Here is a 26,542-nt window from a genome sequence, read left to right on the forward strand (position 1 = left end):
ACTGATTTGAAAACTGACGTTTTCAATTTTTGGATTAAGTGTTTTATCTTCTAATAATGTTATCGAAGGCAAACACATTAATCCAATGGGGCAATTTGTTAATCGAAAAATATTTTCGATGGAAGTAAGTTGATTCGGAATAAGTCAGAGACAATTTCTCGAGAAGGTGTACGCGTAAGCGTGGGGTTAAAGGTGATTGGCGCAGGTTGGATTTCGATTGATTTGTTAGTTGGATAAGCCTAATCGAATAAGAAATTCAAAATGAGCAATCGAGTAAGATATTCGATAGGCGAGTCAAATAGTTATGGTAGTGGAACAGTTAGATGCTTCTATCACACGAGAAAATCATGGGAAACATTTGTAATCAAGCAGCGGGAACGGTTACCAAGAGGAATTGTATTCAAAGTTGTAATCTCGTAATCAATTGTAATTAATCGTCAGTTATGTAAGGTGGATTATAAATACTAGGAAGTCTTAGGAAATAAGGGTTGGAACTTTTACTCATAAAAAAACTTTTTTTTTTAACGTAAGAGCTCAACACAATAGAGTGGAGCGATCAGAACTAGTCAAGCAAAAACACATAAAACCTAAAAGAAACCTACTTAAGAATGAAGACACCCAAACACATAAAGGTTCCCCTGTCATCTCCGGCATAGCCATCAACAACAAGAGGGAACATCACCTCTCCACTCATTAACGCTTGTCATGGTCATGCTGATAATTTCTTCAACACCTCTGCTTTGATCGTGGAAGATCCTTCTATTTCTTTCCATCCATATATTCCAAATGACGGCACAAAAACACCTTAGTCGCTGCTCACGATTCCCCTTACTCTTTGGTTCTTCTGTCCAACTGAGGTAGTGCTCTTTCAGCGAACCCGGATAAGACCATTGATAGTCGAATCCTGATATCCAAGCACTCCACACCTGCCAAGCAAATTCACATCCTAGAAACAAGTGATATACATGTTCCAACTCATTATTACATAACACGCACACAGTGTCCTCCTGTCTGATAATTCCAAATCGGCTCAGTCTTTCTTTAGTGTTCACCCTGCTTATTAAAACAAACCAAGCAAACAGCTCCACTCTTTGTGGAACCAGACCTTTCCAAATGGTGCTTGTGAAGTTGTAGCTGGTCACCTCCTCTGGAAGCCTTTCAACCTGCATCACCTGCACAAATGAGTTAGTTGAAAAGACACTTTGCCTATCATATTTCCAAATCACTCTATCCTCTCTGTGATTTACTAATTTCACCGGTCTCAAAGCTTCATGTAATTGATTCAGAAGCTCCAACTCCCACTGAAAAAGCTCTCGCCTCCATTGGAAATTCCAAATCCACTCTATCCCATCCCAAAACCCACAATCCCCAATAACAGATCCACACTGGTTTGAAATAGAGAAAAGTCTCGAAAACCGGTCTTTCAGAGAACCACATAGTAGCCATACATCCTCCCAGAATCGAGTCCTTCGCCCATCACCAATTTTCATGGACAACCCTGTAACCATCTTATCTCTTATCCGCTCATCCATGATGTTTAACTGGCATATATCCTTTCAAGGGCCTCTTCTTAAACACACTCACATCGCAGTGAATTCCTAAGTCTACAATCAAGTAACTTTTTTGTAGGATTCTTTCCATCTTTTCATTCTTTCAATTTACTTTTCTGTAAATTTAACATTTCAAGTAATCTATTTTCCAAGTGTTCTTTATTTTCATTGTTCAATTATCCTTCTGCATTTTTAATCTTTTATGTCAAAGTCCTTTGATCCAATTAAAGGCATTTTATTGCTTTCTTTTTAATTTCAGTGCAAATTAGTTTTTATTTTGTAAGCAATTTCCTTTTTGAAAAGTTTATCTCTTTTCTATTTCTTCTTCAATTTACAGAGTTTAATTTGTCTTTATTCTCAAAAATTATTTAATAGAAGACACTTTGATGCACTTTTAGAAAGACCGGTACCTGCAAAAAGGAGTAGGTTTCACTTCCAAACCATTAGAATCAAATCACCATCGATTTATTAAAAATCGACAAAACACAATTACAGAAGAAATCAAACTTTGCAGACGCACAGTGCATGTCGGGAAAAAAATCCAACTTAGAAATTAAAAATCTACTTAATATACTAAAACTGGGTTTTTCCCCAACTAATGAAGGTGAGATGTCGATCTCTCGTGACTCTATTTTTCCTCCAAAATGAACTTTCCTATTCTCTATTATAAATTATTTTAAAAAAATATCTTTATTATAATTATATTATAATTAATATTTAATAAATAATTCATAATTATACTAATTTAGAAACATATCTTTATTATAATTATATCAAATCAATATTTCATGCATTATTAAACTACTTATTAATTATCAATTAAAAATACTTTTAATCATTTTAATAATAATAATAATAATAATAATAATAATAATAATAATAATAATAATAATAATAATAATAATATATGATAATGATAATGATCCAAGATATCATTTATTGAAAAAAAAATATAACATAAAAATATCATTTATTTAAAATATCATTTATTGTATATAATTCATAAAAAAATATATTTAACTTTTATTATTGATTAGAAGATAACTTATTTATATTTTAATTAATTTTATTTATTTATTTATTTATTTATTTATTAATTATTATTATTATTATTATTATTATTATTATTATTATATTTAATTTACAGAAAGATAAATTAATAACCATATTATTATTTATCAATATATTAATATTGATAATGATTACATAAAAATTATTTAATATTTAATATTTTTATATTATTTATTTTTTATATATTTTGATATATTTATAAATATTTTTTATTATTTTTATATGCTATATGTTTACTTCCATTATTTAAAATTTCTGGATCCGTCACTACTTTTGAGCGTATTTCTTAATTTATTTTTTATAATTCATTGAATACAATTTATTACAATAAATTAATTATTATTAATTAAATAATTGTAATTTATTATATCAATTATTTTAATTCATTAATTTATAAGGTACATAATAGCATAGATGATTTGTTACTTATAATGATTAAATACAATAAATACAGATTAATTTAGTTAAAAAAATCATTGTCTCATATGTTTTTCTATTTATTTTTTTAATTTATTAAATACAATCAATTATAATAAATTAATTATATCAACTAATTAATTTAATCAATTATTTTCTAATTTAATTTTGTGAATTCAATAAATCAAATAAAATCAATTATACTAATTATTTGTATCAACTAACTAATTTGATTAATTTTTAAAAATATTTTTTTAATTTATTTTATTTATTTAAATACATGAATTATAACTTATTAGTTATTTAATTTTATTACGATAAATATCAAATTCTATTTCGAATATAAAAATATAAAATTTTATTCCTTCCATTTTTATTTTACCACTATAAAAGACCATATATGCTAGAAGAAAATATCATTCATTTACCAATTACTCTTTCATTAAGTAGCTTTTACAACAATTCTTTTTCTTCCTATGAGGCATCGTCGCAAGAAGTCAACTATCGTGGACACAAACCACCACACACTCTTCAACTCCCGTGCTCATCATTCAGAGCAATATATGATATGTTATCCATGAAGCATTTATACCATAGTGTTATCATGTATGCATAAATAAAAAAAATTCTATAATTAAGCTTAAGTCATTTAATTACCTGTTTGTGTGGTATATTATAGTGTGAAATTACTTTCAATTTGTGTTGTGCAATGATATTATGGTTTAATTTAAGCTTTTGTTTTATAACTGTGTTATGATTTTATCTCATCATTTTTTCTTAGATATCAAGTTGATGTATTTTTATTTATTATTATTGAAACGGATGTGATATAAAATTTGTAAAAAAAAAAATAAAACTCTCACACTTAATTTATTTTATTGTAGTCTTTTATCTCTTCTATTTCTTTTTATTTTTTTCTTATTCATTTTATTTTTTTTAAATATCATATAATTTATTATAATTTATACCAATTAATTAATTATAATTCATTATATCAGTTAGTTTAATTTATTAATTTATAATATGCATGATAAAATAGATTATTTGTTACTTATATGTTTATTCTTCTAAAATCTAAATCTGAATAATTATATTTTTAGTTTTAGTTATGAACAAAATATTATTAATAATAAATGATAATTAACCACTCATACTTTTAATCAAAGTGTTTGGATGATTTTTATATTTATTAATATTAATTGTTGATTATTTTTCATTAATAAATTGTATTATAATTTTATGTTAGTTCATAATTGATTAATGATTAATATTTATGAAGCTATGTTATTCTAAATTTTATATTTTACAAATATTTTATTTAAATGTATTTTAAACATAAAAATGTATTATTTTTAATAATATCGTACTTTTACTTTTTCTAATTATTCTAAATGAATATTTTATCAAATACTAATTAAAGCCATCCTTCCATTTGTTTTTACTAATTTATTATCTAACTATTATATAAAATTAAAATCGTATTAATGAATTTAATATTAAAGTTAATTTGGCTTTTTATTTAGAGTGTTTTTCAATTTTTTTAAACTTTTAAATCAATACGAATCATTGTAAATAATACTTATTTATGGCATAAACAAAGAAATACAGAATCTTAAGTTTAGCATACAAAAATTTAGGAATATGTTATATGTACAAATGTAATTGTATAGTATTATTTTTTTTTAGTGGTGTAGAACAACAACTCTAATTTTATTTCACAGGTCAAATTTTGAAAAAAAGTCGTAATTTTAAGGGTAAAAAACAAAAATAAGCCAAGGAAGAAAATAATTTACGTGAATAAGTCAAAACAAAAATTGTTTCGTGAATCCACCAATGCACGTTTATATGTAGTTCGAACCAGCTTGGTTCGAATTCCATTTCTACATAATTCGAACCAGCTTGGTTCGAATTATACACAAACACACGCACACACATAATTCGAACCAGCTTGGTTCGAATTACACACAAACACACGCACACACTAATTCGAACCAGCTTGGTTCGAATTACACACACAATAATTCATGGTATAATTCGAATTATGCTGTTAAAAAATTAATAATTTATTAAAAAAATATATTAAAAAATTTATTAAAAAAATTAAGAATTTAAAAATTAAAAAATATATATTTTATTTCATACGTTAAAAAAAAGCTAACAAAATATTTAATTATGAGACTTCTTTAAAATATTAATGAGCTATCAATTCGAATTTGATACAATACTTTTCTGTCCATTTTTAATAGTTCATGAATATTTTTTAATAAATTTTTTAATAAATTTTTTTAAATTATACTACAAAAAATATTTTATCCTATGCAAAATAATTTTAAAAAAATGGCTTAAAAAATGTTAGGAGTACTATAAAAAGTTGTAATGTTATAATAACTTAGGTAAATACATGCATGTACTCAAATTTTAAATAAAATATTCTACATAGTCAATAATAATTTAGAAATGAAAGAAAATATTTTATTCCATACAAAATAATTAAAAAATATATTTTATTCTATACAAAATAATTTTAAAAAATGGCTTAAAAGATGTTATGAGTACTATAAAAGTTTGTAATATTCTAGTGATTTAGGTAAATACATGATAAAAATATTTTTTCTTTAATTTCTAAATTATTAATGACTATGTGGAGTATTTCTTTAATGTCTTAAGTCATTAGGACATTACAAATTTTTATAGTACTTCTAACATCTTTTAAGCCATTTTTTTAAATTATTTTGCATAGAATAAAATATTTTTTTATGGTATAATTTAAATAAATTTATTAAAAAATATTCATGATAATTTTTTAATAAAATTATTTAAATTATATGGTAAGATATTACATTATTCGAATTACTCTGATTCAAATTATACGGTGAGCAATTCGAATTCTATACAATACTCTTCTGCCAATTCTTGATAGCTCATGAATATTTTTTAATAAATTTATTTAAATTATACCATAAAAAAATATTTTATTCTATGCAAAATAATTTAAAAAATGGCTTAAAAGATGTTAGAAGTACTATAAAAATTTGTAATGTCCTAATGACTTAGGACATTAAAGAAATACTCCACATAGTCACTAATAATTTAGAAATTAAAGAAAAAATATTTTTATCATGTATTTACCTAAATCACTAGAATATTACAAATTTTTATAGTACTCATAACATCTTTTAAGCCATTTTTTAAAATTATTTTGTATAGAATAAAATATATTTTTTTATTATTTTGTATGGAATAAAATATTTTCTTTCATTTCTAAATTATTATTGACTATGTAGAATATTTTATTTAAAATTTGAGTACATGCATGTATTTACTTAAGTTATTATAACATTACAAATTTTTATAGTACTCCTAACATTTTTTAAGCCATTTTTTTAAAATTGTTTTGCATAGGACAAAATATTTTTTGTAGTATAATTTAAAAAAATTTATTAAAAAAATTTATTAAAAAAATTTATTAAAAAATATTTATGAACTATTAAAAATGGACAGAAAAGTATTGTATGGAATTCGAATTGATAGCTCATTAATATTTTAAAGAAGTCTCGTAATTAAATATTTTGTTAGCTTTTTTTTAACGTATGAAATAAAAATATATATTTTTTTAATTTTTAAATTATTAATTTTTTTAATAAATTTTTTAATAAATTTTTTTTAATAAATTATTAATTTTTTAACAGCATAATTCGAATTATACCATGAATTACTGTGTGTAATTCGAACCAAGCTTATTCGAATTAGTGTGTGCGTGTGTTTGTTTGTAATTCGAACCAAGCTGGTTCGAATTATGTAGAAATGGAGTTCGAACCAAACTGATTCGAACCAAACTGATTCAAACTACATATAAACGTGTGTTGGTAGATTCATGAAGCAGTTTTCGTTTTGGCTTATTCACGTAAATTATTTTCTCCTTTGGCTTATTTCTGTTTTTTGCCCTAATTTTAAAGGTAGTAAAAAAAACAAAATTAATAAAAAATTGTTAACTTATATTATTCTATTAATTTATTTAATATATTAAATTATTTTTATTTATATTAAGATTAATTTTAAATATTTTAAAATAAAAAGTATAATTAATTATAATTTGTATCTTAAATTATGTTGAGTACATAATATTCTATTGTGCTGCTAAAAGTAAAAATGAGATAACAAATATAATTTTATCTCTTAATTCAGTATATTTATTTATATTTTATACTTTTTTTACGATTAATTTTGTACGGTGTTAGTATATTAAATAAAAATACCTGTTATAATAACAAAAAATAATTTCAATCAATAATTTTATATTCTTTACTTTTTTCAATTTTATTTTGGATTTTAATTTATTACTAAAAGCTAGTGAAATTCTATTGATACTGAAATAAAGTTGCAAAAAGGTCCATAGGGTAGAATAAGTAAAATAATGTGATACCCACATAACAACATCCAAATGAAACAACCTAAAATCTAAAATGTTTATCTTTCTCTTTCTCGCCGTCTATTATATTATCGATTCTATTATATAAAAATCGATTTTTTACATTTAATAATAGAGTCAACGTAGCATGTTTCTGAGAGTGTTTCTTAATTTATTTTGTTTAACTCATTAAATACAATTCATTATGATGCATTAATTATATCAACTAATTGATTTGATTAGATATTTAAGTATCACACAATTTAAAATTGTGTATATTGATTTAATTTTTATGATATATAAATTTAAGGAATAAATTAAAATAATATAACTTATTACTTATTTAATTTGAATACAACAAATACAAAATTAATTTAGTCAAAAGTTATTATTTTCTAATATTCTGTACATAAAAATGACAAAACAAAATTGTAAAAATAATTTTTTTTATCATTTTTGCTATTTTAATTTTATTTTTTTGCTTTTTTTATGTGTAATTTTATTTTACATTAACTTTGTGTATTTAATAACAAAATATACTCATATTAATTCTATCATATAATAATATATTTTTCTCCTATGTTAATCAAAGAATTTCAATAGTTATCAACTACATCTAATAGAATGACTGAGAAGTGAGAACTACGACAAGTTAAACTCAGATTCAAAATGCTGGAACGAAGGAAAGAAAACAGTGGATATATGATTAGAGAAAAATATATAATAACGAGAAATATATTAAAATTGGATTTTTCCTCCAACTAATAAAAGTGAGGTGTTAATTTCTCATGAATTTATTTTTCCTCTAAAATGAAATCACTATTTTCTCTTCTAAATTTATTTTAGAAAAATATTTTTATTATAATTATATTACAATTAACATTTAACAAATAATGCATGATTATACTAATTTAGAAAAATATCTTTATTATAATTATATAAAATCAATATTTAATACATTATCAACTAATAAAAGTGAAGTATCAATTCCTCACGAATTCATTTTTCCTCCAAAATGAAAACACTATTCTCTCTTCTAAATTTATTTTAGAAAAATATCTTTATTATAATTATATTACAATATTACAATTATATTACAAGTAGCATTTAATGAATAATGCATAATTATAGTAATTTAGAAAAATAAAATAAAGTCCAGTAATTTATCTTTCGACTGCACACGTATGTAGAATAACTTTTAAGAAGGAGTCACGTATAGTAAATGCGGTCGATGATTGTAAAACTGTATACTAACATTGATATAATATTATTTCAGATATATGTTTTGCAGGTATCAAAGAAAAGTGTTGAGTTATTTTTTAGCGGGTTTAAATTATTTATTGTTTATTAGAGAATTTTGTGCATTAGAATTCTCTATTAATTTATTATTTATTTTGAGCTGATTTTGATATGTTCTTACTTGATAGTAAAACAACATATAAAAAATTGTTGTTGGGTCTAAGTATTACTAGGTTATTTATGGTCACATTGAGTATATATGTTTGATTTATTGAAAAAAATAAATTACTAAAACTAATTAATAACTATTTTAGAGTTAATACATTTAATACTAGATTAAAAAAATAAACAATACATAATATATTACATTTTTATTAATCAAATTATTATAATTTAAATTAATCTTAATAAAAAAATTTAAAATCATAATTTCAATTTTATCACGTGCCTATTACACTTGTAAAATAAATATAAACAAGTAAAAAGGGTTACCACTTACCAAAAAGAGGAGGAGAAAGGGGGAACTAACATCATGTGATTTTCTACCATGAACCAGCAACGGTGGAAGCCATTTCCAACTCCAAAGTCCTACCACAACCCTGAATCTTCATTATTAAGAAAAAAAAATTAAATGAGATAATTAATGATATTGCACCATTAAAAATATCTCACTCTTATAATAAATATTTTGTAAATTGTGTCAAAAATCAAAATAAATAAAAATAATCTGATAACCGTATGAATAGTTCTTTTATTAATAAAAAATAAGAGTAACATGACAATTACATCGTCGAAGATGTTGATCTTGGATTAATTTGTCTTTAAAAATAAAATACCAATTAAATTCTCTAAAATAGCAATTGATAGACATGTATGTCCTTCTATTAATAAATAGTGCAAAACGAAATTGAATTGTCCATGTATTTCATTATTTACAGTAGTACATATCTCATTACTATCACTTGAGTAGAAAAACAATGTAGTTTTAGACATTAAAATATTTGTTATTTTTTGAGTTTTTATATATTTTTTATCAAATATTCTCTATTTATCACAAATTCTATTAAAATAAGTGAAGTTTCTCTCTAAAAATTATTATTTACTTTATTATCTTTTATAGATAGATATATCAGAATATTTAACAGTATAATAAGTATTAACAATATATATAAACTATTTTTTTTTTTATAAAAATGCAAATATACCTTAAGTTAAGCTCCCTTATTCCAACGTATTACATTTCGCATATTGAGGAGGAATTAAAAAATTAGCAGATCATGGGTACTTAGCATTTATTCGGTAACACAATGACGATTGACGTATCAGGGTGCATCTGCGATACTTGTTAATCGAGACAAGGATACTGAACATCTAAAATATGCGTAAGCGCTGAATCAGATCTCAATATCTGGGATTAGGACCGAAAGTGAGTCAAGTCAATTTATAAATCAGCTCGAGTTTGGCTCGTTAATAACTCGATAAGATTTGTGAGCTGGTGAGTTAAGTTTGAGTTTGAAATTGAGCTCATAAATTAAATGAGCCGTGTTTAAACTTGGATAAACTCAACTCATTAGCTCATGAACTGGCTTGATTATATATATATATATAATTATTAATACACATATCCTATATGCATTTAGTCTATACTTTTAATAATATATATACATATGAAATGGTAATATATAATTATATAAATTAATGATCTTAATTATTTAAAATTTTATATTTATTTATTACATATAATTTTGATGTAGGACATAAATAAAAAAATTATATTTATTGATAAACAATATATAAAATTGTTCTTTTCAAATATTTTTTAAAACATATAAGTTATAATTTATTGATATAAAATTATAAATTATGTATTTATATTTCTATTATTTGAGCTGGGGGTGTGCATGGCCCGACCCGACCCGAAGATTCGGCCCGACCCCTAACACTTTAGGGACTAATTTGGTGTGATTTTACCGAGTTTAGGGCCGGGTAAGGGTCTTAAAAATAGACCCAGTCATTATTTTGGGTCGGGTCCGGGCCATGGCTCGGGTCACCCGAACTCGGCCCGGTGGTCTGGTCATCATACACAATTAATATTTTGTGTTATTAGTGATGGATGATGGCTATTCTTATGTGGAATTTAAGTATTATAAACCTTAATATTTTGTGTTATTAGTTATTATAAGACTATAAGTTAATATTTTATATTTAAAATGCATAAGATTTTAGACTAATGCATAATATTATGTTATTTGTATTGATTTAAATATTTGGTGTTATTAGATAATATTAGTATTGATTATGGTTATGCTTTAATTTTAGAGAAGAGTTGGTTTTTGTTATATTTTTCTAAGTGAATTTTACGATGTCAAATAATGATTGGAGTCTTGAAAATTTGAATATTTTTACATGCTAACTTATAAGAAGATATCAAGGTAATGTAATGTTAATAGTTCGGTTTTCACCCGATTTTTACCCGGTATAATAGATAGATTATAATTATTAGATGTATTTTGAAATGTATGAATGACACATATACTATCATATGGTATATGATTTTGTTGCACATAAAAAAAAATTTCATGGCTGAAAACTACATTTAAATAAAACTGTGAAAATTGGCCTAGCTAATTTTATTATTTTGTTCGAAATCTTGAATTAAGTATTTAATTGCTATATATAAACTTGAACAACTATTTGGAGTAAAATTGAAATCATCTTTCATCATCTGTGTAAAAATAACAATAGCAACTCTTTTTTTTTTTTTAATAAATTTCAGAAAAATCAAACAAGGCAAAGAAAGAGAGAGGAGCATCAACTATATGCAACTACATGGAACCTCTGTTTTGATTCGTTTGATTTAATTTCTATGACTGGATAGTCATTTAAAAATTATATTTTAATTATTTTGTTAATATTTTTATTTTTATTATTAAAATTTAACAAATACACTAAATAAATAAAAAACAAATCTTTCTTTATTGAAAAAATATTTTTTTTATATACATAACAATTTGATCAAGTTAATATTGTCTATATTTAATTCAAAGATAAAATCTTTGATGACCACTTGACTATAATAAAATCAGACGGTTAAGTAAGAAATAAATTAACAACAAAACAAAAAATAAATGGTTTAAAATTCTTTTTTGGAAAGAAAAAAGATAAATAGTAAAATAATTTTTAAGTTAAATCCAGTTGACCAGTTTAAATATATTAGGATTTAGGAGAAAAGTAGATGGAGAAGCGAGAGACACGAAACACGATAACTGGTTATCGGATATATTCATAGATCTGAACCTCCAAATTTTCATCCAAGAAGTTGCAGCAGCCCCTTTCCCCCTTCCCTCGTCATCTTCCTCCTTTGTCGTCTCCATCCGAAGCTCCCAGCTGACCGCCGTCTTCCTCCTCTTCTGTCTCACCTTCACGCCAACCTTTTGCTTCCTCTGTCTTCTGCCCCTCCTGGTCTCTTACTCCGCCATCGTCTTCCTGTAGGTAAACCCGCTGTTTACCCTTTTTTTTTCAATTTTAACTGAAAACGTTGAGGCCTCTGTTTTTCTTCTCATAGAATTTCAATGTATGTTTTATCTTGTACATTAAATAGCGATACCGCTGAGAGTAGAATTGTCAGAATTATATTGTTTATGATTTCTTATTCCTGCTGTATTGTGGAGTTTTGTTGTAGAGAAGGATTTCATTGTTTTCCTCGTACGTATGAAGAGGGTTCCCATTCCTGATGATGATGATACTGTTGCGAGGAAGGGGAGGGTTGTCACAACCACCGAGGGGTGGCTGGAACTGCTCCGCTGTACCACCACAAAACCACCGCCTATCCTTCTGGAGGAGCTCATAGAGGAAATCCTGCTGAGGATTCCGGCAAGTTCTCTTGTTCGATTAAGGAACAGCGTCTGCAGTTCATGGAGAACCCTAATTTCCAGTTCCCAATTTGCCAAGGACCACCTTCGACGTTCAATGGCGGTGGATCCAGCCTTGACCCACCCGTGTATTGCCTATTATAGCTCATGCTACTTATACCCCACAATCGGAACTTTCTCCGTCCGATCTGTGTTCGAGAACCCTCCCCATGAACCCACTAAAGTAGTTGCCTATGAGGGACGATGCTACCGTAGCATCATTGGCTCTTGTCATGGATTGCTGTGCTTGCACAATGAAGAGCTTGAGGATCGTGCCTTGCTGTGGAACCCCTGCACCGGATTCACATCTCCGCCGCTTGAAATTGGTGGTATCTTCCACTATTGTGGATTTGGTTATGATCATGTGAACGACAAGTATAAGCTTTTTGGGATTGTGAATAACAAATCAGATGAATCTGTCACCAGAATTTTCACATTCGGCCCAAAATCTAAATGGAGAACAATTCAGGATTTCCCATATAGACTACGTGACTCCGATAGCAAGGATTCTGTGGTGGGTTTGGTAGGGCTTTTTGTAAGTGGCACTGGCACTCTTAATTGGCTTGTTCGCAGCCGTCTTAGTAGTTCTGTGGCAGTTCTTTCCGTTGACTTGGTGAAAGAGACTTATAGTCAGTTTTCCGCTCCCAGTAGGGATTCAGATGATAAGGAGTTTGTGTTTCCACGATTGGGTATCTTGAGGGGTTGTCTTGCTGTTTGTTATGAGACTAAGAAAACTTATTGGACTCTCTGGTTGATGAAGGAGTATGGAGTTCCTCAATCTTGGAGTAAGTTGGCAATAATCCCCCACCACCCGCTACTCGTTAATCCTGTTTCATGTTATGTGTTATGGCCTATTTGCATGTTGGAAAATGATGTTCTACTGGCGAAATCTCCTAGTTGCAAGTTAGTTTTATGTAACTTAAATGATGGGAGCATAGATTTTCCTAATATTGACAGCTCCAGTGATGGCATGACCAAATACCGTCCTTTGTCTCGGGATTCATACTCAAGGATCTTTCACTTCTATCATGAAAGCTTACTTTCACCCTCGCACCTTGGTCTTCCAAGTTGCTCATCTGAAATACGGTTATTTAAGCCAAGCCTATAATCTCTTAAGGATAGTTTGCATTTTGGCTACCTTTTGGGGAAGAATATCCTACGCTGTCCCTTGAATCCATGTCTTTATTATCATTAATGTGGTGCCTTGTTTTTGGTTTTTTTTTTAAGGCCAATGCTAGCATGAAGAAGTGATTTTTTTTCCTCAGGAAAGGAAATTGCGTGCTGTAGCCCATTGTGTGACACATGGGTTTGCGTGACTACACGCGCAGACAGTGTCTGCTAGCGGTGACTGACTAGGCAGGGTTTTGTCTAGAGTGAGGTAATTAGGAGAGTTTAATTATTGGTTAATGAAGGTGTGTTAGTTATTGAGCTTTTTGGCATTTTGTTGGTGAAATTTTTGTTTTGATTGGGCTTTTTGTTGGGTTATAGAGTGAGGAACGAATATTGTAATGTTTTTTTGTTTGTATGGTATATCTGATCTGTTAAAATTTTTGTGCATGAAGAGGATTTTTTAGGACACGTGATGAGTAAAAAAACCGAAAACAAAATAAATGAACATATATATGGAAACACTTTTTTAATAAAATGATATTTGGTTTTATTTATAGAAAGAGAATTATATAATTCAAAAATGAAATGTGTGAAGCAAAATTAAACTAAAAATTATTTCGAATTAAAATTAACATATGGAAAAAGTTTTCTTGTTTTTATTTTGAAAGTTGAATCATTTTAATTAGTAAATAAGTTCAACTAAATTAATCTAATAATTTATGAGAAACCTAAAAAAAATAATAATTAAATTTAGTAATAAAAATAATTTATTCACATTATAATTAATTTAGTAATAATCCTTATAGACCCTAAAATCAAAGCTTTCATCGCTCCAACCCATCGTCTGGCAGGAAAGCCATCTAGAAGAGAACACATTTGCCTTACAATGGAAGGTACGTAGCTAGATTGGAGGGAATCAATGTTTCTCAGTGAATAATGATGCAAGGTATATCTGATTGGAGCTTCATCAATTTTGAGTGTGACAAAAACGAGATTGAGATGGTCCTGTCCTGACAGACAGCGGACCCTTTACGGTTAACGCTAATCATATATATATATATATATATTAGGAATGCAACATCTACAAAAATCTACTATTCTAACTGCCTCAAAGAGGTCAACTTCGGAAACTGCTTTTCTGACTGATCCCTCCATTCCCGGAAGGAAGGACGGGACCTCCCTTTCGGGTTGATTGGCCTCAACTAGCTGCCCATGGGTGAAAAAAGCCATTAGGGCGGTTGTTTTGATTGTCTTAGATGCCCCAATAACGTACTTGAAATACGTGAATAGTTTTGATCACAGGTAGCGAAACCAAGAAAGAAAGGATTCGCGAGTGGTATGTAGAGGTGAGGGCTGGCTGCCACCCTCTTAGAATACTACTCCTGTTTCTGTAATATATTCCCTTAACGCTAGACTGAAAAAAGTATATATATATATATATATATATATATATATATATATATATATATATAATGTTGATTATTTATTAGTCGGTATTAGGAACATTAGAAATTTTGTATCTAATAAAATTCTTATAGTTAGAATAACAATAGCTAAAAAAATCGTAAATCCATATATTTTAATATTCAAAATTAATTTTTGGAGATTTTTAATGATCCTTCTTTTGTAAGTGAATTAGAAAGTATTTTTGATAGTTATAATAAGAATTTTAGCTATTTAAAAAATGTCTGTAAGATATATGATAATCATTAGATGTATTGGTTTAATGAACACCTACGTACATCTTAATTGAAAGAATTATTTTTTTAAATCAATGTCATATTTTTTTAACTATTTACAATCTTAAATCTTGTCAATTTTTAAATTTTGACCTTAAACACTAAACTATGAATCTCACTGTCAAACTTAAATCCTAAAGTATAAATTCTAAACTCTCTCTTAACAGTAATTTCTCTAAATCTTGAATCCTAAATCCTAAACATTGAATCAGTTTCATTAAACTCTTAAGTTTAAATATAAAATCCTTAACCTTTTAACCTAAAATCGAAACCCTAACACCATAAATGGTAAATCATAATCTAATAAAGTCTAAACTCGATATATACGATAATCTATAAATTGTAAATTCTGAATTCTAGTTCTGAAATTCTAAATTATTTACAATATTCCTAACCCTTAACCTAAAATCATATACAACAACGTCACACGCCTCAGCCAGATAGCTCATCGACATCGCTTCAGCAGCTGATGAAGAATAACTTCATCACCGCCGTAGCATTGCCCTACTCGAAACTATATAATCATAAACACTTATGGACCCGCCAAAATTATGGAAATGATAGTGACTCTGATCAAAATTCTAAGTAGTGATAATATATTTATTACACAGGAACAGTTTAAAGAAGTTGTGTTCATGTGAAATTAACAGTTAAGAACTATTAAACGATAACTTAGTCAAACTTATCGAATCTTCTAACGATTTTCAAGTTGCAGCTTTACATAGAAACAACGATACATGAAAGTTTTGAACTTTTCTTTCATTGTGATATCAATACTGTTAGAGACAAATTGTGATATCAATACTTTTGAGAGTTGCTAGAAGTGAATTTTGAGTTTTGCGCAGCTGTGCAGAGAGTTTGGCAGCATGTCAAGTAATTCTTCAGGTGATGACGTATTGAGACTTGGTCGGAAGAATGCCCGCAGTGGACCTCCGAGCGACTCTTCCGAAGAAGACAAGGGGTTCTATCCGGAATCCCCCGTCAACAAAGACGCTGAGGAGGAAGCTGAGGAGGAGGAAGCTGAGGAGGGAGCTGAGGAGCGAGCTGAGGAGCAAGATAAGGAAGAGGAGCCGGATCCCCAACTTTCGGACATGCTAATGTCCGACTCCTTCTTTCTTGTCCTAGCTAAGAGGTATTAATAGTTGATTGTTGGTTCTGATTTTATATCGGTTTTACTTTTAAGCTGGTAATGATATTTTATTTTTCAGGAGGATTCCCACTTTGGCTAATTATGATGTTTTGATTAAGAACACCAAGAAATTAGTAGATGTTCCCTTTTTTGGAGTAAAGGTCAGTGATTTCCCAGCCATCAAAAAAATCACTGATGATTACCTGCTTCCTCTTCCATGCACATTGCTCTTAAGAGGATCGCGTTTTGTTGAATGTTATCATTATGATAATACTTCTGCAGCAGACATTGCCAGATGGACCAACAGAAAAATTGAGGCAGCACACAGAGAGGCTGCAAACAGTGATTAGGTTGGATATCACAAGACAAAAGGAGAGTTCTTCAATGGGGAATGTATTTTGTGGACAAGTGTTATATTTGAGTATTACTGGATTTGATGTACATATTGGATATTAGACAGGAATTTGAATTTTAAATTCAAAATCATTCATTCTCTCTTATCCTCGTATATATATATATATATGGTCTGTCTATATCTATATCTATATCTATAGTATCTTAAAACCCAGCATTTGAATGTTGATGTGGCGTTCTATCCTTTATTTCTGTATTTTTTATTCATTGCTTCTCAACACTTTTCTTCTGATATTTTCAATTTCTTCATATGTGTTCTGCCCCTCTTTTCAAATCAGGTGTTGTTGAAAAAAGGTATTTTGACTTGAATTCTGTTCTGATCTTATTGTTGCAAGGGGATTTGTTTTGCTGCCTTGCTTTCATATGCTTTGGGTTGTTTTCATTAGGTGTTTTTACTTTTTGAAGGCTCTACTACTTTAATGTTATATGCTGTTATCACAGTATTATGTTGTTGTTATTGGTGATTACATGTGATGTCGAATGCTTTCTTTGTATCGTGCAGGAAGGTTGGGGTGTTGTCCCAAAGGTTGCACCATAAGGTTGCTGTTTTGAAATTGAAAAAAAGGGGTATTAACTGGCTTAGTTAAATTGTAATCTGTGTTGCTGTTGGGTTTGGTGATTGATGGAGCTTGGTATGAAGAAGTTTCTTCATTCACTCTCTCTCTCTCTCTGGGTTAATTGTTTATTATTCACAATTGTTTATTGTTCTGACTTCTGAGTTTCATGGTTGCAAACTTGCAATTGCAAGAAATAGCCATGTTATTGAGATCTTACAAGGCACTAGATTTATCTTAATTGTGCCATGCATTATATTCAATAATTGTTTGCTTGCAATATATTTCCTAAGTCGACTCACGAAATATTTGCATCAAAGCTTTATCAGGAAAAGGGTAGTCTTCAACTATCTTTTTAACAAATAATTATAACTTCTTGATTTAGTTTGTAGTATTCTTCAATTTCGTCTCAAAATATAATTCACCAATCAGTTTTGCTTCTCTATTGGATAAGTATTGTTAAGTAGCAAGTCTGAGGGATACTTAGTCTTACATCGGATGAAATAATGTATAAGAGTTTATGGGATGAGATATTCATGTATTTAGTGCCTTAAGATTTTTAAGTTGGTGTGGTACATTATCTCACTTGGTTCCTAAACAACTATACAAGTGACTAACTATTTTTATTTTAATATGAGTGCTAAAATATCACTATTTTTATTGTAATATGAGTGCTAAAATATCACTCTTTTATGTATTTTTATTTTTTTTATACAAATAATAAATGTACTGTTTTGCTTCTCTCATATAATCTCTGTCATGAGATGGATATATTTTTTTAATTTGCTTTAATTTAAACCTTTCCCTGTGGACATAGGAAAACGACTTGGTGACATTGATTATTGGAGTAAACTCTGTTCTTGATATACTTTTGCTGTAACGGAGATATTTGGTCCTTAGAGCTTGGAATTCTTAGTGATGGGCAATCTCTCCTTTATACCTTGAATTTTTTATTCAACCCTTTATTTCAATGTTCAATTTTCCTTCGTAAGCATTTTGTCTTTATTTTCAAATTTTCAAATCATGGGTTATTGAACAATTATACATTGACTTCAATTTTTTTTTTTGGTGACTATACATTGACTTCAATTACTAATAATTGTTAAATTTTATTTTATTATTATATCAGTGCAAATGTTGTTGCTAACAAAATGGCAAATGTAAATTATATTCGGTGCTTGTAATATTAATTTTTTTAATTTGTTATTTTATTTATTGGTGTATTCATTGTTGGCATTTCTTATTTTATGATTCAACAAGTGCTAATATTATTGGCAGATAAAGGGTTATCTTTTTTTTTTTTTGGTATCCCGATTCGCACTTTGGAATTTACTACTCTATGTATTCTTGATTGTTTTATTTAATACTGGTAATATTTTATTATTGTGTTTTTGTATAACAACTATTATGAATTTCAGTTAATTTTTGCTAATTTCATTTTACGTTGTCTTACTTAAATTTCTCCAGTCTTTTGGTTTTGTATTTTGCTCGTTATTTTGCATTTTTTTTTATCGATAATCATCTCTTTTTCATATATTGTTTCTTGTAGTTTTGTATTATTTTATAGTTGATAATTTAAATTATTTTTTTCCTTTTTGTTTCTTAGTATTTGCAAGTTATTTCGGCATTATATGTTTTTTTCCCTAAAATCACGTTATTTTTTCTATCATAATTTTCCCCCTATTTTTTAGCTTGTGATATTGTTCGATGTTCTTTTGTGTATTACTTTTTATAACATGACTTCATCTATTTTGATTCATATTTAAATTTTGTCAATACTTTTGACCATTTTTTTCTTTATCTAAAATTCTAAATACTTAATTTTTTGTTGTTCTATTTTTTTCTATTTGTCCTGTTATTTTGTTCTTACTGGGTTTTTTTCTTTTACGAATTTTTCTTATAAGTTAATTTGATGAAGCTCTATTTATTTGCTGAGAATTTAAAGAGTTGGATGCTATCATTCCTACTGTCGGTAATTCGTTGTACGTTATAGGGCATGGGACATGGTTTAGACTTTGAAAATTCCAGTGCATTAAATTTTAGCAGTTGTTAACCCTTCTTTGTATTCCTTTGAGTTTTGATACAATTTTAATAAATTTGTGTATTTGTGCAGAATTTATTTATCGTTTACGTCTTTATATTGGTTTTTTTATTTTTTTAACCTTTTTAAAATTCTTGGCCGTAGTTAATTTTTAGGTAATTTTTATTTTGGTTTTATTTGTTAATTCTTAATTTTTTTTCTTTTTTTTTTGCTATATTCGTTTTCTGTAACATTTTCAGTTGAGAACTTTTGGAATATAATTTGTATAAAAGTTAAAATATAACTAAGATTATTTGTATAAAGATATAAAATATAAAATATAACTATTATTTATAAGATATTTGAATAAAAGATATTAAAATATAACTAATATAGCTTAGAAATAAAAATTCAAGGGTTATTAAACTATATAATTTAATATATTAAGAAGCACTCATAAAAAATATTTATTATTACATAATTGTAAAATTTCAATGTTAATGCTTTTGTTAAAAAGTTATTGATAATTTTTATTAATTTATAATATTTTATATTCTGATTTCATAAATTTTTTAAGTTATATAATGTTTAAAAAGCAATCAATATATTTTAGATAAATCATTTGCTTCATCGATATTATTTAACTAATTTTTTTATTAAGTCATCAAATCCAGTTTTCATGGTGCATCTAATATTTATATTTTTCTTTTACAAACGATTAGTATTTGTGGTATCTTAACTTAATATATAAGTATCTAATATTAATTTTTTTTACTATACGAGTATATAATTAATAATTAAAAATACTAAGAATAATTATTATATTTATTTAATTTAAATAAAAATCCAAAAATAAAGTTGTTAATATTTTTATTTTTATTATTAAAATAACAAATACACTAAATAAATAAAAAACAAATTTTTTTTATTAAAAAAATATTTTTTTATATATTCATAACAATTTGATCAAGTTAATATAGTCTATATTTAGTTCAAAGATTTTATCTTTGATGAACACTTTACTATATTAAAGTCAGAATATAATTGTAATAAGATATCAGGAGAGGAGTAGATGGACAAGCGAGAGATAAGATAATTGGTTAACATCAGATAGATTCATAGATGTGAACCTCCAAATTATTATCAAAATTTTTTTACCATTTTTTACTTTTTAAGGCCCTCTAAACATCTCATATTTAGTCCAATTTTTAAGGCAGCTCCTTTTTACTTTTTCTTTCTGTTTTGCTTGTTTTTTTTTTTGTCAATACTTCATTATGAGCTTGAAGAATAATCATAATGTCCTCATTATCGTCATATAAAATAGCTCTTGATTCGATCGCCAGATCCCAAACAATCATATTTTCAGTCATATCTTTATCCAAACTTCCTCTGTGCTCATCTTGATTAGTTTCACCGTCTACATCCTGCTCTGAGTTCCCCGAATCTTCCAAGTTTCTTACAACTCTTTCCTCCTCTAATCCAATTTTTTTCACCACTATATTCTCATCATCTAAATCTGAATCTTGCACTACATCACCCGTCATCAGACATATGCCAACATGCTACTTACCACTCTTGTCCAAACTAGCGTGGATCTCATTAACTACACCTGGTGGAATGTTTTACTCCGCTGTGCTGTTCGAACAATTCTTAGCACCTTCATTGATCTCCTTTCCGGCTTGATTCTGCCCGTCGGGTGCATCAGGGACTTCACGCTCCTCCCTACATTCCACGCCATTAAACTTAGTGCGGACATTATCACCTCCGCCACCAACAGCGGACTTCCACGCTGCTCTCAGATCCGCCTCGTTAGCGTTATTCACCGTGGCATCAACCCCTTCGCGATCTTCATGACCAGTAAGGAGGCTCTTTTAAATCGCACAATGACGTACTCTCTGTCGCATCACACAGCCACTTCGCCGCCACATCCCACTAACATATTGGGCCTTTTATGCTTCAACCCAGCTCCAACTGAACTTTTGTTCAATGCCAAATCAACCCCTTCTTTTCGTTTATCTCCATATTCCCAAGTCTCTGTTCTTTCAGAAATTGCTTCGTTACTTATTGTTTGAGATCTTATAGATTCCGCACTCACTATAACTGACGGATACACCCAAAGATTATCCGTTCGCGTTTTCATAAAATCTTCGTGCCATTCATCTAAATCCTCAACGGAAATTACCTTTCTATCCTTGTCAATTTGTCATGCTCTGCCTCCCGTAGCCCGTGTGGCATTATTATCACCGCATCCCATCCCAACTCAAACGGTTCTCTCTGAGCTTCTAGTTCTTCACTTCCATGGTGTTCTAAGACAACTCTCCCTTTTTCGTTCACTTCAATATCCTTTTCTTTAATTTTTTTCCTGTTTTCCATTAGAATACTCCTTGAAATCTTCATCTTGCGTAGTGATTTTTTTCAGACATCAATCCTCCTCCTATACTTAGCCTCACCTACAAAGATTTCTTTCCTCCTTAATCGCATTCCATTCATTTTCTTAATGGTCTTTAATGCCCCTCCTTTTGTAGTAGGGAACGGATCCTCTCCAGTGGAGGAAAAAATTGACACTGTCCAGTGGAAGATCCCAACCTTTAATAAAATCAACGGTCCTAATTATAACTATAATTATGACTATTATTTTTCCAAATTTTGCAAACCCTTCTTCTCTTCGATTTCACTTTTCACGAGTCTATTCTCTTCTCGCAGTAACAACACCAACAAAAAACTCTCTTCTCAAATTTTTTAAACTCTTCTTCTTATCTTCACTCCACAGTCCACTCGTCCTATTTTCTTCCCCAGCAGTAACAACAAGAAGAAGAACCTTCATTCCTCGTCTTCTTTCTCCTGCTTCAACAGCTTTGTGAGTACAATTTAAGGTTTGAATACCTTTTCACGTTTTTCTTTCTCTTTGTCAATCACTAAATCCCTAAATTAATAATTTTTATTGATAATAATTGGTTTGAATTTGTGTGGTTGGTCATTTGAGATATAAATGGTCTTATTACCGATGTAGATGACAAGATGAAAAAAATTAGTTTTCTTTTTCTTTGAATTGCAATAGTTTGTGTTTGCTATTCTACACAATTTTACTCAATTCGTTTGATTTTTTTTATTTGTGTTTCCTTTTAAAAATGTTGTCTTTTTTTTTTCAAACAAAATTATTTTTAATATTCTGTTTTTTGAATTAGGCATTTGGTGTTACTTTAAAATAAGTAAATGAGAGCAATGAAGTACTGAATGATATGTGTTGTAAGTTCTGCAGAACATAAACAATTTTATTGTTCCTACAATCATCTTATGGTTTAAGAATTTAATTTATAAAAAATTTGAGGACTTTACTTATCTGTAATGTTGGCCATTCAAGTAGTCTGTTTTCATTATTTAGACCTTAATCATATTTAGTGGTGATGATTGAATTTGATTATATTATTTTGTCATGCAAAATACCCACTGCTTTTAATTGGTATTGAATTTGTAATTTTCAAATTCTGCAGATTCTCAATTTTGTAGATTATTGTCAGAACAAATGAGGTAGCGATAAGCGAATGCTTTTGTGAAGAGTTCTACCAAGACATTATAACATTTAATTGTCCGACTCTTATACAAATTCTGATGTTGAAGATGAGAAGTATGGAAAGAAAATATATGTTCAAAATTGTAATAGGATATTGAGTACGAATTGATTTGGAGATAAATTTATTGTGCATGAATTTATTGTTTAAAGTAATTGTATATGTTCTGTAAATTGAGATATGGTATTATAAACATGCGAATTGAAATAGACGAAAAAGATTATATATAAGTTCTAATCAATCGAAATAGTAAAATTACAATATAAAATTTTAAGAAATATATCCCAAAAAACAAATTATAAATGATAGGTTCTTCTTCTCTTTTACACTATTCTGTTTTGTGGGATCTATTACAACCCTATTTCAATAATTCAGTCAAATATCTTCCAAGATCAATAGTAATCCAAACATATTTGGCATATTTGGCATCAAAAAGCTCTGTTAGTATGCATCCAAGATTCTACAAAAAAAAAAAAAAATATAAAATTGTTATTAAGTGAAAGAAGTAAATAAAGTATTACTATACTAATTTGTTTACAATAATCTAAGTAATTATTTATGGAGATATTTTATAATTAAAAATTACCTTAAATTTTATAAACTTTCTTGATTGTTCACAAATGTATTTGGTTGAAGAAATACATCCAACGGTTCCTATTGGATATAGATAATCATAATAATGTTAAACACCAATAAAAAAAATTTATCATGTTAAACAATATATAAATATCATTTTACAAATAGTTAAGAAAACTTATCATTAATAGCCTATTAAAACCATGATCATCTAATTGAGATATTGAACCATTAAGCTTATTAACCTGTATAACATGAGAAAGAAAACAATTTATAAGAATTAATATAATCTAAAATAAATATAAAAAAACATAGAAATTTAAAGTACTCAACATTGTACTCATACCACCTACTCTATTTTACTGCTTAATTTATAATTCTACCTTGTCTTGTTGTTGTTGTGAAGTGTTGCTAATTTGACTCTTCTTATTTTTAGGTTGTTTTTCAACCCAACTTTTTGGACGCCTTCTAAAATTTATAAATCATTTATCTGAACCTCCAAAATTTTATCAAAGAAGTTGCAGCAGCCCCGTGCGGCCGTGCTTCCTTCCCTCGTCATCTTTCTCGTTTGTCCTCCGCCGACCACCGTTTTTCTCGTCTCCATCCGAAGCTCCCACGCCGATTATTCGTTTCCTCTGTCTTCGGGTCCTCCTGGTCTCTTACTCCGCCATCGTCTTCCTGTAGGTAAACCTCTGTTTTACTTCTTTTTTTTTTTTTTTCAATTTTAACTGAAAGCGTTGAGGTCTGCTTTTCTTCTCATAGAATTTCAATGTATGTTTTATCTTGTACTTTAAATGGCAATACCGCTAAGAGTAGAATTGTTAGAATTATGTTGTTTATGATTTCTTATTCCTGCTGTATTGTGGAGTTTTGTTGTAGAGAAGGATTTTACTGTTTTCCTCGTATGTATGACGAGGGGTTCCATTCCTGATGATGATGATACTGTCGCGAGGAAGGGGAAGGTTGTCACAACCACCGAGGGGTGGCCGGAACTGCTCCGCTGTACCACCACAAAACCACCGCCTATCCTTCCGGACGAGCTCATAGAGGAAATCCTGCTGAGGATTCCGGCAAGTTCTCTTGTTCGATTAAGGAACAGCGTCTGCAGTTCATGGAGAACCCTAATTTCTAGTTCCCGATTTGCCAAGGACCACCTTCGACGTTCAATGGCGGTGGATCCAGCCTTGACCCACCCGCGTATGGCCTATTATAGCTCAGGCTACCCATACCCCACAATCGGAACTTTCTCCGTCCGATCTGTGTTCGAGAACCCTCCCCGTGAACCGACTAAAGTAGTTCCCTACGAGGGACGACGCTGGCGTAGCATCATTGGCTCTTGTAATGGATTGCTGTGCTTGCGCGATGGAGGGCTTGAGGATCGTGCCTTGCTGTGGAACCCCTGCACTGGATTCACATCTCGGCCGCTTAAAATTAGTGGTCTCCTCAACTGTTTTTATGGATTCGGTTATGATCATGTGAACGACGAGTATAAGCTTTTCGGGACTGTGATTAAGAATACAGGTGAATCTGTCACCAGAATTTTCACATTCGGCCCAAAATCTAAACGGAGAACGATTCAGGATTTCCCATATAATAGACTACCCGATAAAAGGGTTTCTGTGGGGGTTTCGGTAGGGCTTTTTGTAAGTGGCACTGGCACTCTTAATTGGCTTCTTCGCGGCAGTCGTAGTAGTTTTGTGGCAGTTCTTTCCCTTGACTTGGTGAAAGAGACTTATAGTCAGTTTTCCGCTCCCAAAAGGAAGTCAGGTGATGCGTTCTCTGTGTTTCCCCATTTGAGTATCTTGAGGGGTTGTCTTGCTGTTTGTTATGAGACTAAGAAAACTCATTGGACTATCTGGTTGATGAAGGAGTATGGAGTTCCTCAATCTTGGACTAAATTGCCAATAATCCCCCACCACCCGCTACTCGTTAATCCTCGTACAATGCCTGAATTACGGCCTTTGTACATGTTGGAAAATAATGTTCTACTGGCGAAATCTCCTAGTTGCAAGTTAGTTTTATGTAACTTAAATGATGGCAGCATAAATTTTCCTAATATTGACAGCTCCAGTGATGGCATGAACAAACAGGGTCCTTTGTCTCGGCCTCGGGGTCCATACTTAAGGATCTTTCACATCTATCATGAAAGCTTAGTTTCACCCTCGCACTTTGGTCTTCCAAATTGCTCATCTGAAATGCGGTTGTTTAAGCCAGCCCTATAATCTCTTCAAGATAGTTTGCATTTTGGCTACCTTTTGGGGAAGAATATCCTACAGTCTCTTGAATCCATAACTTTATTATCATTAATGTGGTGCCTTGTTTTTGGTTTTTTTTTAATAGACCGTGTCTTCGATTTAATGTTTTTTAATTAGGTTCCTTATGAATCTAACTGACCGATATAATGAATACCAATTGTCTTTTGCTTTAGTTAGAGTATGTATTTTTCATGAAATGCTATATAATAATTGTTTACTTTTATACAGGTTTGATTTTACAAAACTCCGAGTGCAATTTCCGCAAAGGTTCAGATGCAAGTGCTATTTAACACCATATTTGACATGGGAATATGTCAACTGTATTGAGATTAGTTTATCAAATGAACCATTCTTTATAATTAATTCGAATATAAGAACGATTCAATCAATAATAATAATCTTATATGTCAATTTTGGCCTTCTTAAAATGGTAAAAACAAAATTATGTATGTGAATTATCAATTTGGTTCTTTTTTCTGACTATTTTTTTGGATGATGCGATTCTTCACAAAAAAATTGTTTCACTTTAATTTTTACTTCTTTGTGTGTTTTTTTGTTAAATTTAAATGAAAAATGCTGA

General features: G+C 29.0%; 3 protein-coding genes across 3 annotated transcripts; 2 read left to right on the forward strand and 1 right to left on the reverse strand.

Moving 5' to 3' along the window:
* Nucleotides 1-659: 659 nt before the first annotated feature.
* LOC107614851 (uncharacterized) lies at nucleotides 660-1,532 on the reverse strand. Its single transcript, XM_016316979.1, has one exon. It carries the CDS (start codon nucleotides 1,530-1,532, stop codon nucleotides 660-662), a length of 873 nt encoding a protein of 290 aa, XP_016172465.1.
* A 10,375-nt stretch (nucleotides 1,533-11,907) lies between these two features.
* LOC107614850 (F-box/kelch-repeat protein At3g23880-like) lies at nucleotides 11,908-26,134 on the forward strand. The gene is made up of 3 exons (XM_016316977.2): nucleotides 11,908-12,177; nucleotides 12,368-13,717; nucleotides 25,944-26,134. Exon 2 carries the CDS (start codon nucleotides 12,397-12,399, stop codon nucleotides 13,702-13,704), a length of 1,308 nt encoding a protein of 435 aa, XP_016172463.2. The 5' UTR covers nucleotides 11,908-12,177; nucleotides 12,368-12,396; the 3' UTR covers nucleotides 13,705-13,717; nucleotides 25,944-26,134.
* LOC107614849 (F-box/kelch-repeat protein At3g23880-like) lies at nucleotides 24,511-26,066 on the forward strand. Its single transcript, XM_021110732.2, has one exon. It carries the CDS (start codon nucleotides 24,616-24,618, stop codon nucleotides 25,927-25,929), a length of 1,314 nt encoding a protein of 437 aa, XP_020966391.2. The 5' UTR covers nucleotides 24,511-24,615; the 3' UTR covers nucleotides 25,930-26,066.
* Nucleotides 26,135-26,542: the final 408 nt, after the last annotated feature.

The sequence above is a fragment of the Arachis ipaensis genome, chromosome B9, assembly GCF_059453495.1.
Source record: "Arachis ipaensis isolate K30076 ecotype BB chromosome B9, ASM5945349v1, whole genome shotgun sequence".
NCBI lineage: Eukaryota > Viridiplantae > Streptophyta > Magnoliopsida > Fabales > Fabaceae > Arachis > Arachis ipaensis.

Excerpts from the sequence above, each read along its gene's own strand:
- LOC107614851 (XM_016316979.1), bottom strand. The coding sequence starts at position 1,532 with ATGGATGAGCGGATAAGAGATAAGATGGTTACAGGGTTGTCCATGAAA.
- LOC107614850 (XM_016316977.2), top strand. The coding sequence starts at position 12,397 with ATGAAGAGGGTTCCCATTCCTGATGATGATGATACTGTTGCGAGGAAG.
- LOC107614849 (XM_021110732.2), top strand. The coding sequence starts at position 24,616 with ATGACGAGGGGTTCCATTCCTGATGATGATGATACTGTCGCGAGGAAG.